The sequence below is a fragment of the Ostrea edulis genome, chromosome 1 (genome assembly GCF_947568905.1).
Source record: "Ostrea edulis chromosome 1, xbOstEdul1.1, whole genome shotgun sequence".
In the NCBI taxonomy this organism is placed as follows: Eukaryota; Metazoa; Mollusca; class Bivalvia; order Ostreida; family Ostreidae; genus Ostrea; species Ostrea edulis.
This window is the reverse complement of record NC_079164.1, coordinates 60,748,428-60,762,468: the sequence shown is the minus strand read 5'-3', so window position 1 is coordinate 60,762,468 and position 14,041 is coordinate 60,748,428. Positions and strand designations below refer to the sequence as shown.

Here is a 14,041-nt window from a genome sequence, read left to right as displayed (position 1 = left end):
TGAAAAATTGTCATAAATAGAAATTTATCTCTCAAGAATATGCTAATCTAAACTGGATATTGTTCAACACAAATCTTGACTGAAGTAAGGGAAAATAATGATTACACTATAAAAAGAGTTGTAAACTGTATAAACCTAAAGGTGTACATTTTTAACTGCTGAGTATGATGAACCATGGAGACACTGCTGTGAAGTGTTTCACACCTATGCATTTTGTACTGTAGATTTACGATGCTGGAGACTTCACACTGTTATGTTCAGAGTCCAATCGGTGTGGAGAGAGATGGTCAGGTGGTGATTTCATCAGTGTAGACAAAGTCATTGTCTGGAGTAATGAGGGAAAAGGTTACCTGTACAAATTACCTGTCAGGTGAGGTGAAATTAGACTCAGATAAAGTGTGGGTAGTGTTGTGTAACTCAGTAAAGATTGTTAGAAATCTGCTCCAAGGTGTGTCAATATGCTCATCGTTTGAATAGGACAAATAACGAAGATTTTTTTCTTTGGTATTGGGATATATACATGTTGGATGTCTTGTATTGTAAAAGTAAACTCTATAAACTTTTCGTGTTTGGTGAACTCTGATAAATTAATATATATATACATACTACATACACACACACACACACACATATATATATATATATATATATATATATATAATATATATATAGTATGATCTTTCTGTATTGGATAAAAGTTTGTAAAACTGTCAGTTGTGTACATTTAATTATTTATTTACAGGATTGATCATCACAAAACATTGAAACTATAAATTTATGAAATTGAAACCCTGAATGGAATTCAAAAGAAACTTGTCTGAATTTTTACCACTATTTGTGTATACATGAGTATATGTGATTTACTAGTACAACATACAGAATAATAGTGTCCTATTTCAGTTTTGTATTTTACACCCCACATCGCATTTTTCAACATGAAACAGATTAAATGCACTTCATGACTTGAATGTTGTTTTGTTTAGAACCACATTTTGTTGTTCGGTACATTTATACTCATTTGTCATTGTAGACTTGCACTTTGTTTTAATTACTCATTTTAGTAACCATTAGATTTATTTTCACTTTCAAGTTTGCTTAAGGGAAAAGTATTGGAAAGGTAACAGATGCATTTTTAAAAATGAAATTTTGACACTGTTTTAATTTTGTAATTTGACTATAATAATAACCCTCACAATAACCTCTCTTCTCTCACCAGTCAGTCTTGGTCGGATAGAAAGTTGGGTCGATTTCTAAAACTCGAGTCTGACTGGCTTGTATCATTCTTCAAAACCTTTCATCTTGTAATGTTTCACGCTTCCTATTCATGACATTTTTTTGAATGTTGTTAGTATTAAATGTTTTATTTCTTGCTTCTTTATTCTTCATTTTACTCATATTTTAGCTTTTCTGATTAAAATCCATCTGTCTGCCTCTGACAGCAGCATTTTTATGCTCCTCTTCATAGAAGTAGGGACATATTCATATCTTTGAACATGTTGGTTGGTATGTCAGTAATTTTTCCACATTTTGAACAGCAGATAACGGGAGAATGCTTTACCTCACATATTTCAAATACTTTACCTCTCCAACTTCATACTTGGTAAAGCAGATACACATGTACTCATCAATGTGCACATGATACCTATCAGTCTGCAGGTCAGTATGTTTAAGGTCAAGGTGACTACCAGACCAAACAGGTTTTTTGTGTCTCCCACAGCAAAGGATGACTGGAGAATGCTCTGACTGGCAGATTTCATACTTGATAGGCCGATACACTTAACAACCTTTCAGACCATAACCATGCAGATTGAAGTCTTCAGTGTGTAGTGCTTTGGGGGAAGTAGGGCATTAAAAATCTCTTGTTGGTATAAGTGTCATGAATTTTTCCATTTTCAAACTTTTAAGAAATCAATTAAACAATTTCAACCAAAGTTGGCAGATATCATTTTTGGGTAAATGAGACTCTAGTATGTTAAATGGAAGACTCTTTCAAAGGGATATTATCAGGAAATAATTAAAATATATAAATATAGGGATGATCCCTGGAATGACTAGGGTGGAGATGAACAAACAAAGGTGACGATTTCTTTATATGGTGCAGATTCAGTTGTTCAAACCATGACTTTAAGGGCAGGGTAAAGTCACAACAGGACTGCAGTTTTATATAGTAGTACACACATGATAGGTGTAATTATTTGGAAATTTTTAAATAAGATCTCATCAAGTACTGTATGACTAAAATTTGTTGACAGCAGTATGCAAGGATCCTCAAATAGTGCAGATCAATGTTTCATCAAACCATGCCTTAAAGGCCAAGATTTTGCTGCTGCAGTCATGTAAATTTTTATTTGAATAGAATTTGATATAAACTCTTTTACTGGAATGACTGGTCATGGTAGGTTAGAGATTAGATCATTTGTTTAATGAATTAGAGGGTTCAAGCCTTGTTCATATCGTGGCTGCATGAAACCTAAGACATACGATAGGCAAATGGCATATATCGAATGCTCAGCAATCAGCAATTAGTCATGGGTCTTTTGGATGCGACCTTGAAAACTGAGGCCTCTTGTCGCAGCAGGCATTGGCAAGATAAACTCTCAATGCTCTGATCCAGAGTGTCATGCAGAGGTCTAAATTTGTGCCACTTCACCTACAGCTGGTGACTTATTTATATAAACAAAAAACATACTTGCAGGGACCTAAAACAATAGATATATTGGAATACATTAGACAGATCTGTAGAAACCTTTTTCACAGAAACAATAAAGCTGCAATGTATCAAAATGTTGTGTTCATTTATGAACATCTGAGTGTGAGGTCACATGAAAGGGTCCAGATTTGTGAGATTTAAGGTTACGTCGGTGAGCATTGTGGCCCATAGTCCTCTTTTTCTCTCTCCTGTTCATATAAAATTGATCAAATAAATATGACCTATTATGAAAACAATATAAACAATTACATTTGATCTTTTTTGTTTTATGCACACTCGTCTGGATCATTTGCTAGAGCTATTGTGCTGGTATAAAGACTTACATTGAATGTACCATGCAGAATTAGATTTATACGAGCAGTGTGAAATGGCTGGGGAGAATGGTGCTGATGTACATGTGCTAATTGTGATGATATTGACGTTCAGTGTGCAGGTGTACGATGCAGCTGCTGGCATTGTTTTGTCATTAGTGTTTGCTTGCTTGTTGTTCAGTATTCGTCTGCTTATATAGTAAGCGGATAATTATTGAAAGCTAGTTTTGACATTTTTACGTCTTTTAAAGATGATTATGTGTGGACTATTATTAAAAATTTTAAGAAATAGAAACATAAGTAATGTTTGGTTTGAATGATTTTGGTAATAAAAACCTTTAAAAAAAGTAGCAACTAGCAACTTGGATTTTATGGTGAATTTTTTTTATTATACAATTGTACATACAAATCTCTGTCAGATAATGGCATATCAATCTCTTTACAGTGCAAACTCTGAGAGCGTTGAATACCGCAAGCCCTCTCACCAGACTTCTCCTCATGCATACTACATCTTGGACATGTTTTCTGAGTCAGTAAGTAGCCCCTATAAATGCTGACATTAGGATATAGTTACTTGTCAGGATGTTCCTATATTCTTTCATGTCACAATAGTTTGGTGTATATGATTTTTAAAGCCACATCTCTTGTCTGACTTTATTGAACTTCAGGAACGGTGACTAAGTATAAAGATCTGGGTTATTACTGATTTTCAAATGACATATTTCCAAATGTGCTCTCCAAGAATCTGCACAAAGTTTGGTGGAAGGAAAATTATGAAATTCTTTGTGTACAAGATGAGCTCTATTTTTTTTTTCTGGTGTTACAAAACTTTAGGAATGGTACCTTTCTTAAAGATCTGAGTTCCTGTTGCTTTGTAACATAATATAAGGTCATGGTCACTGGAAAGGAAATGAAGAAGTTTTTTGCACACAAAATTTCTTCAATGACTTACACCTGACATCTTTGTCCCTATTGATTTTCCAGGGACAAATGTAAAAAAAGCCAAGAACATTGGAAGGAAAATTCCCAAACTCCTACAGTGTATATTAAATGCATTTGATACCCAGTTTTAATTACACTTGGGGATTCTGTCAAACACAAAAATTTAAGTTCTTGTTGGTTTTAAAATTTGGAAATATGTCATTTTGCAAGGAAATGTGAAGCCTTTGGTTTTGAGTTGCTGTAGATAATTTTTTAGCAAAGCAGATTTATTTAATTTGAAGAAATATTTCAAAACAATTCTTAAATAAATATGATTTATACTAGGTCCTTTAGCAACAATGCTGATTTACAAAATGTTGATGTACAAAAATAAATCTGGAGCATTTTGACCCAATTTCGCAGAGATACTCAAGGTTAAATTTCTAGTTTAGGATAGTTCAGAAACATGATAGATGTAAATAGTTGGTTATATATCAATGAAATTAGGTGCGGATTTACATCTGATGAGTTCATTTCATATATTTTAGGTCACCTGAGTCCTTAGTCACTCAGGTGACTTATTGCTATTGGTTTGAATACTCCATCATCCGTCGTTGTTCGTCATGCATTAACAATTGAACATTTTAACTTCTTGATAACTATCATTCCAATTCTTTTCACTATCATTCCAATTCTTTTCAAGTTTAGTATGAAGCATCTTTGGGACAAGGGGGACATAAATTGTAAATTTCAGAACTCCTGCACCCCTGGCCTTGATTTCTCAAAAAAATCTTAAGTTAAAACTTGGATTTAATTCTGAGATTTTTCTCAGATTTTGACTTCTTAAATAAAAGAAAACTTAAGTTTGAGAGTTTTCCCAAGAAATCCAAGCCTGGGGCCTTAGGGGCATGGCAAAAACTACGAAAAATTTACTAATTATTAAGACTTCAAAAATCTTCTACACAACCACACATCTGCAAGAAAAACTAAATGCTTAATCATGTAGAGCATGAAAGCCTCTACCAAATTGTAAATTTCATGATCCTCGGGGTAGAGGTTCTGACTCCAGGGTGGACCAAACATGGCCTATAGTGTTTATGTGTAAAACATTTAAATAACATCTTTTATAATGCCAATGATTCTAGATTGAAGCTACATACTATTTAGAAAGAGCCCATTACATGTACTAGAATTGGTTATCCCATTATCCCAGGGGTAAAGATTCCTGGATGGGGCCAAAATTATAGTAATTATGAAAGACTTTGTCTTTAATCATGTTAATTATGCTGATACTGTATAAAAATTTAATGCATATATAGGAGATGCAAATGGGCATGTAGCTGCAATAATGTAGCCCTCTCTGATTTTTTTTTTTTTTTTTAGGGAGAGGGCTACAACTCCTTAGGATCTCCGTAATGGTGCAAATGCGGGAGTGATTCACTCCCGCAACATTTGCGCTCATTCTAAACATTACCTGACTTTCTTTACGTAAATAAAATGATATTCTGTTTCTTAGTCAATATATAAATTTACAACCTGCAACTTTAGATTTGTGAGGCTCTATTCTACCGTTTTCAACAATTTCGATAAATTCCAATATCTCGATTCATATTTGTGCGCCATGTTTGATGTACTGAAGTTTCAACTTCCGGTTGTCAAGTCATTTGCATATGCCATATAAGGTAGTATTTACATCAATGGACAAGTATGGAGGCGAAAGCTATTTCGTCGGTATTGAAAAGGTTTGAATTTAATATCAAGTTAAAAACCGAACAGCAGAGTGTAAATTCTTTCTGCAACAATATGATTTTCCTTTCTTTGTCGAAGTGGCTCGAGTAACTACATTTTCGCGCTGATTGTCAATGTTTAGGCTTTTCATTAGATCCACCTACGAGATCTCGCGATAACAAGCATGGCGGAGCAGACGAAGAATTTTGCATGCTGTACATTATATTTAATGCAAAAACACCTTTATTAGACATGCCCGAGCACAAAGTTGGTACTCCTTTTGGTGTAAACAACATTTGGGACTAAATACACAGAGTTTATTATCGGTTATTCATAAATTATTTTGCACCATTACGGAGATCCTATGGAATTGTAGCCCTATCCCAAAAACGTCAGAAATAAAAAAAATTGGATAGGGCTACATTATTTCAGCTAATGGGCATGTACCAAAATTGTGAATTTTGCAACGACGGGGATCTGACTCTTGGCCGGGTCTAAAACAGTCATAGTGTAAATGTAACAAATATTATGTAAAGGCTTCTGTCAGTATACATGTAAGTACTCTCAGGGGCATATTAAGGAGGTACCCTACATTGTCATAATGGCTGAATTCCTTTTAAAACATGAATGAAAATATAAATGTTAGCAACATTTGTCTATTCTTTTCAGAGTTCATTGCCTAGCTGAGTAGCTCAGTAGGTTAGCGCATCATCTGTTGAACTGTAGATTGTGGGTTCGAGTCAGCAGGGTTTTTATATTTTTCCAGATTACTTTCTACTAAAACTGCATTTTTTGACCAAATAAAGTATATTTTAAAATTTTTAATTTCAAAATATGAATGGACATATCCTCCACTTTTCATCCTTATCAATTTTCTCAGCTGTAGCATTCCTCCTTAAGAATAAATCTTGTTTTATACCACTACTGAATATTAGAATTTAGCTTAGATATGTGGAATGGAAAAATATTTTAGATTTCATAAGCTTTGAGGCTAGTGATACTTTGAACTGAGGTGACTGATAAGGTCTGTGGGCCTCTTGTTTTCAATGTTACCTAGATTAAAACATTTCTTTTAATAATAAAAAGTAGCATTTCAAAATTATCATTCCCTACTGTTAATGACACTCATTGCAGTCAATGGCCTGTGCCCCTGCCATGACATTCCATATTGGTAAAAGTGACAGACCAACTCGATTTCTGTTGAGAGGAGACTCTGAGGGACAGATTGTGATGTGGACGCTTCCTGAGGTCACTGAACGCCAGATGACCTTGGTGCGACAGGAGAGCTTTGATAGATTACCAGGTCACTTTGCATACCTATACATACTCGTACATTTGTATAATCACTGTTGACAAATATTATATTTAGATATTACACATTTTTGATTTCAAGGCTCTTTTTGTTCATGCTCTACATTATCTTGGTTGAATTTTCTTGAAAATTTTGTCTTGTTGTTTTATAAATTAAAACTTTTTAGTCACCGAGTTGAATGCTCAGATGATGGTCAGTCATCTGTGAGTAAATTTTTGATATTTTCAGTTTCTCAAAAACCACAAAGGTAATTTCAACTATTAAAGCTTGCTGCAAAGCAGCTTTGGGTAATGGGGATCTAAGATTTTACAAATGAAGGGTCCTGCCTCCTTCCAATCTAATTAAAATTAGATGTTTGATCCGCTCGCGTACTCGCATACATAACATCTAACAACATCCCATGGAGGGTCACGTCAGAGGTCAAATTTATGTAAAAATATCGACCAATCATTGCGAAGACGGAAGAACCTTTTGTGACCAATGAGAATCAGTTGTACAAACTACGTTTGGTTGTTGAAGGAAAATGGCGGCGAAAGACAGTACAAGCGAGGCGATTGAAAACGAGCTGAAAAAATTTAATATCCAAAGTTTAAAACGCGAACAGCGACAGGTGTTACAGTGTCTGTTAGACCGGGTAGACTGTATGGCGGTCCTCCCGACTGGATTTGGAAAATCCCTGCCCTTCCAAATGTTAATCCCTGTCCAGAGAGAGATGGGCAGCAATATTGGGAAAATAATTGTGTGTTGCCCATTGATTTCCCTGATGCAGGACCAAGTGGCACGTTTACAGGAAATTTCCAGATATGACAGCTGCATATAAAGGTTAGTGTGTTTACTATTGTTTTGAATATTGCGAAGTCGAAATCAGTTGAATAGGTGATTTATAACTTTAGCGTTGTGGGAATCATATTGTGTAAATTAACTGACATTGAATATTCGATCTCATGTTTTTAAAAAAGAAAACTTAAACTTTAAGATTCTCGTATCATAGTTTAACATGTATTATTTATCAGGTTAATGTGCCCGAATGTTATTCACCCCATGTCTTATATCCTGCAATTTTCATAGCTTTTCAAAACTATTTGCAATGGCTTGATTAAGCTAGTATTAAATGAACTTCTAAAATGCAATGGCATAGCCCTAATGTTGCATAATAATTTTGGAACATCTTTATACATAGTTGAAGTATTTTTCACAATGTGTTTTGTGGAGTACAATGATGAAATATTTTCACTCAGTAAAATTTATTTTCTATGCTCTTACAAATCCATTTGATAAAAGATATGAAATAGCTAAATCAAGCTGTTTCAAGTAGTTTTTGTTAGCTATACAGCTTTATAACTAAATATATACAGATTGTGTTGAACCTGATTGTATTTGCACATGTGAAATCAATTAGAACAGGTATATTATAAAAATTAAAATATATATTTGAAGGGTCCAGTGATGAAACCGACAGAAAAATACTGGAAGGAACAGTAGACATAGTGTATGGCTCCCCAGAGGCATTAGTTGGCGACATAGAATGGAGAGAATCTATGCGTAATCTTGATGTCACTACTATTGTTATTGACGAGTTTCATACAATAGCAACATGGTAAATGCATTTTTGTTTTAAAGTCTAGTTGTAAATGACTAGTAAAGGTGATGTACACTATAAAGACCAATAATTCTTGATTGATTTGTACCATTAAAATTAAATTTGTCTTGAAGCATCCCCCCTAATGTTGGATCAATCTATGTACTTGGTACACCCAAATTCTACCCTTTTCTTGATTTTTGTGGAATTTCAGAATATTGTCTCCCTCCACCCCCCAACATCAATTAATTTAATGATCATATTCAGTTTCCCTTCTGTGTTGACATTTATTATATATTATTTGCTAAGCATTTTCTGTTATCACCAGTAAACTTGCCATTGTTTTAAGACTTGACTTATGTACACATGATGTAGGGAGAAAAAAACATTCTCGAGTCAGGCATATTCAGTGTTTTCCCTAAGAACCGGCCGCCGGCCAAATTGACCGTTTCAAACGATTTTCTGGCCGGTTCAAATATAAAAAAAAATCAAAAAATAATATGTTGTCAATTTCAGTGATGTTGATTTACACGATCAATCTTTGCAAAGAAAGTATGCGGAAGCAATTGGTTGACTATAAATATCTTTCATATTTCTTCCTTGTTTATGTTTTTATCGAGAGCTTTTTGAAACGGCGATTTTGATTGGACGATATTTTAAACTCTCACCTTGCGCGTGAGAAGCACATGGCAGTGAAAAATAATGAAGTGGCGAACGAATACATTAGGGCTGTTCCAGAAATGATCAAATGGGGGGGTCGGGCGGCAAATGAATTTTTTTTTGTGTGGGTGGTCATATTTTTTCATATTTTATTTGGTCCGTGGTTGGACTGTTAAAAAAATATTTATTATGGGTAGTGGGTAGTTTCTATTGTTTTATTTTGTGCCACGTGGGTGTTGAGTTTTCAGAATATTTTTATTGTCGCTCTTGTCGTGCTGGTTACAAAACGTCGGAGGGAAAATTGAAAACGTGCTTTCGAAATGCTGCTTTCGAAAGTAACAAAGAACTATTAGAGTTGTCGCTCTTTGCAGCGCATAACTTTCCATTACGACACTCTTCAAATTAGAGGCGCGTTTAGTAGGGTCCCTTTGGACGTGATGGCGGCGAACTCTGTTCTGTAGATTATTACAGTTTACAGTGCATCGATTTTGGGAATATTTTGAAACCAATAGGTATTCCGTTTTCTAATAAAAATAGGCAAACGTTATTTGATTTATACGAGGGTACCGATGCGTTATATTTATCAGTCAGTGTGATGGTGATATAGAGGCCTCCGGGCGCGGGCTCCATTAGAAGACGAACGATTCGTGGATCGTTTGGACTCCTGATCTTTCCAACATTCCCGCCATAGATGCCTTTGATTGTTGATGTGACATCGTTTCTTCAGAACTACTGTGATACAATGTCGCACAGGCATTACCGCGTCATTGACTAGAATGTTTGTCCCGAAAACCTCGCGAGATTTGTACCGTTTTCATTTTTAAAAATATTTTTGTAGTGGGTCTGGTTAGTTTTTTTTTTTTAGATGGGTCATTGTAAAATGAGTTTATCAATTTGATGGGTCATGGGGTAATTTTTTATTTTTTTTTATGGGTGCTTGGTATATACAAAAGGTGCCTCCCGACCCCCCCCCCCCCCCCCCCTCATGTATTTATTTCTGGAATAGCCCTTACATGATTTCTTCCAGTCAAAACATCGGAAAGGTGTGTATTTAACACCACTGTGACTAACTTGTCCGAAGTAAAAATGTTCAACCCTTTGGTATATATTTAAAAATGTAGGTTAAAAAGTGGCATATGAACAAGGGTCATTTTGCCCCCTGAAATGCCTCAGAATGCAGGATTTTGCGTCTAATTTTCCAAAATTTCATGGGGGGAATCCCCATACCCCCCTCCCCCGGCCTGTTACAATTCTAAATGGGCCTGTTCAAATGAAATGAATGGAAAACACTGCATATTATTTTTTACCATTATGGCTGGAGAAGGGCAAAATGAGTTGTAAACGTGACCCAAAAAGGTTTAAATTATAAAGAAATGATGTTACAATAAAATTAAATAAGATTGTCAACTGAAAGTTGCCTTAAAACTTAATTTTTTCTTCATATATTTGCTTTAACAGGGGTCAAAGTGAAAATGGCAAAGAGGCTTTTAGGAAATGGTTTGGACACGTTGGGGAGCTAAGGTCCATGTTTCCAGATGCAAATTTGTTGGCCTTGTCTGCAACATGCACGAAGAAAATTGCTAGACGTGTTAAAAAGTGTCTGGGTGATGGAACAGTGGAAATCATAATTTCTCCTGACAAACCAAACATCAAATTATCAGTGACTAAGGTATCAACCAATATAGAGAACTCTATGTTTTGGATAATTGATCCACTTCAAGAATTACAAGAGAAATTTCCACGGGTAATAATTTACTGTACCTCAATTAATGATGCAGCAAAAGTTTGCAATTACTTAATCGAAGAAGTGCCATCAAGTGTCCGAAATATTGAATTATACCACTCAGAAACAGAAGATCTTAAGAAAGAGTACATTGTTAATGAACTGAAAGACTTTAACAGTTCTCTTTGTATCCTGATTTCTACAAGTGCTTTAGGCATGGGAATAGATGCCAAAGGATTCCACAGTGTGGTTTTATTTGGAGCTCAATCAAACTGTTCTGATCTTATACAGGAAATTGGAAGAGTAGGAAGAGACAACATGCCATCGGTTGCGTTAATTGTTTACAACTCGTATCACCAACGATTAGCAGATGAATCTGTCAAGAAAATTCTTGTGACAAAGGAATGTCGTAGACTATGTCTTCTAGAAAACTTTTTGAATGACAAGGGAATACAAGAAATTAGAGAAAATATTTTGGGACATCACACTTGTTGCGATAATTGTGCAGCAAAATGTTCTTGCAATAAATGTGAACTACTGCCCATCGAAAAAATGTTCAATTTTGCTAATGTGTACTCTGCGCCAGACAGTGATAGTGACGAGACAGAGTATTATGATTCTTTTGATGAAGAAATACATGATTTGATAGAGTAATAAAATCTGAAGTTATACCAAAATAAATTATATGTGTGTTTCCTACTTTACTACAGTGTTTTCCCTAAGAACCGGCCGCCGGCCAAATTGACCGTTTCAAACGATTTTCTGGCCGGTTCAAATATAAAAAAAAATCAAAAAATAATATGTTGTCAATTTCAGTGATGTTGATTTACACGATCAATCTTTGCAAAGAAAGTATGCGGAAGCAATTGGTTGACTATAAATATCTTTCATATTTCTTCCTTGTTTATGTTTTTATCGAGAGCTTTTTGAAACGGCGATTTTGATTGGACGATATTTTAAACTCTCACCTTGCGCGTGAGAAGCACATGGCAGTGAAAAATAATGAAGTGGCGAACGAATACATTAGGGCTGTTCCAGAAATGATCAAATGGGGGGGTCGGGCGGCAAATGAATTTTTTTTTGTGTGGGTGGTCATATTTTTTCATATTTTATTTGGTCCGTGGTTGGACTGTTAAAAAAATATTTATTATGGGTAGTGGGTAGTTTCTATTGTTTTATTTTGTGCCACGTGGGTGTTGAGTTTTCAGAATATTTTTATTGTCGCTCTTGTCGTGCTGGTTACAAAACGTCGGAGGGAAAATTGAAAACGTGCTTTCGAAATGCTGCTTTCGAAAGTAACAAAGAACTATTAGAGTTGTCGCTCTTTGCAGCGCATAACTTTCCATTACGACACTCTTCAAATTAGAGGCGCGTTTAGTAGGGTCCCTTTGGACGTGATGGCGGCGAACTCTGTTCTGTAGATTATTACAGTTTACAGTGCATCGATTTTGGGAATATTTTGAAACCAATAGGTATTCCGTTTTCTAATAAAAATAGGCAAACGTTATTTGATTTATACGAGGGTACCGATGCGTTATATTTATCAGTCAGTGTGATGGTGATATAGAGGCCTCCGGGCGCGGGCTCCATTAGAAGACGAACGATTCGTGGATCGTTTGGACTCCTGATCTTTCCAACATTCCCGCCATAGATGCCTTTGATTGTTGATGTGACATCGTTTCTTCAGAACTACTGTGATACAATGTCGCACAGGCATTACCGCGTCATTGACTAGAATGTTTGTCCCGAAAACCTCGCGAGATTTGTACCGTTTTCATTTTTAAAAATATTTTTGTAGTGGGTCTGGTTAGTTTTTTTTTTTTAGATGGGTCATTGTAAAATGAGTTTATCAATTTGATGGGTCATGGGGTAATTTTTTATTTTTTTTTATGGGTGCTTGGTATATACAAAAGGTGCCTCCCGACCCCCCCCCCCCCCCCCCCCCTCATGTATTTATTTCTGGAATAGCCCTTACATGATTTCTTCCAGTCAAAACATCGGAAAGGTGTGTATTTAACACCACTGTGACTAACTTGTCCGAAGTAAAAATGTTCAACCCTTTGGTATATATTTAAAAATGTAGGTTAAAAAGTGGCATATGAACAAGGGTCATTTTGCCCCCTGAAATGCCTCAGAATGCAGGATTTTGCGTCTAATTTTCCAAAATTTCATGGGGGGAATCCCCATACCCCCCTCCCCCGGCCTGTTACAATTCTAAATGGGCCTGTTCAAATGAAATGAATGGAAAACACTGCTTTACTACCCCCAAAATTATGTAGGGTTACCAGTTAAAACATTTAATTCAAAATCTTGGTTTTTGATATGCTTCCATGTCTATATACAAATACAATTACTTTTCAAATACTTTGACGATCAATAGTTGTCAAAATGTAGATCAGACAACTTGAACACAAAAAGCAAAATATTTCCAGTTTGAAAATTATATATATATAAATATATCGATAAAATCTTGAGGGTTGATAGAGAAAATGTTGTTAGGGTCGGTAAACCGGAAACACACATATTTTATTTTGGCTGTTGTGATATTTCCAATCACCATGATATCTAGTTTATATACAACTGAAGTGTAGAATAAAAATGCATAAAATTTAAAGGTAATAAAGTCTATCCTGTTTTTTCAACTACATGAATGTTTGCATCACTAATTTAATGGACACCAATTATTACAGAATCATGAGCCATTCTAACAAGTTAACTAAGTTCACCAAATGTTTATGGCGAATATATTCTTTGTTATTGAATTATGAGAACTTGTTTTCCCAAAAATATATATTTAATTAAGGAGGTACTCTACATCATCATAATGGCTGAACATGCAAAATACTAGTGCATCAGCTCCAACTGCGCGAAGTGTTTAATATACTAAAATAAGTGCACATAAGATATTCAGTTTCTTTTGACATCAAATTTCTTCATTATAATCTACATGTTACTTCAAGCATTATCTTTTTGTCTCTATTGAGATTCACCACTGACATATTAAATCACATAAAGTAACAATGACACTTGAACCATTTATTTTAGCTTAAATAACTTTTGCAATATGTTGTACAAGTTAACTGGTCACATCTGCACA

At 35.1% G+C, this 14,041-nt stretch overlaps 1 protein-coding gene and 1 pseudogene across 5 annotated transcripts in view; both read left to right on the top strand.

Moving 5' to 3' along the window:
- The window catches only part of LOC125648897 (WD repeat-containing protein 7-like), a 70,371-nt gene that overhangs the window by 21,434 nt on the left and 34,896 nt on the right, over window positions 1-14,041 (top strand). For 3 of the 5 annotated variants that reach the window (XM_048875939.2, XM_048875931.2, XM_056155642.1), the window contains exons 8-11: window positions 225-370; window positions 1,091-1,117; window positions 3,467-3,554; window positions 6,805-6,973. In XM_048875939.2, the coding sequence (XP_048731896.2) occupies window positions 225-370; window positions 1,091-1,117; window positions 3,467-3,554; window positions 6,805-6,973 (430 nt within the window). The remainder of the gene's footprint in view (window positions 1-224; window positions 371-1,090; window positions 1,118-3,466; window positions 3,555-6,804; window positions 6,974-14,041) is intronic. The other 2 variants (XM_048875945.2, XM_056155621.1) reach the window with 1 other exon arrangement.
- On the top strand, window positions 7,494-13,570 carry LOC130051994 (bifunctional 3'-5' exonuclease/ATP-dependent helicase WRN-like; annotated as a pseudogene).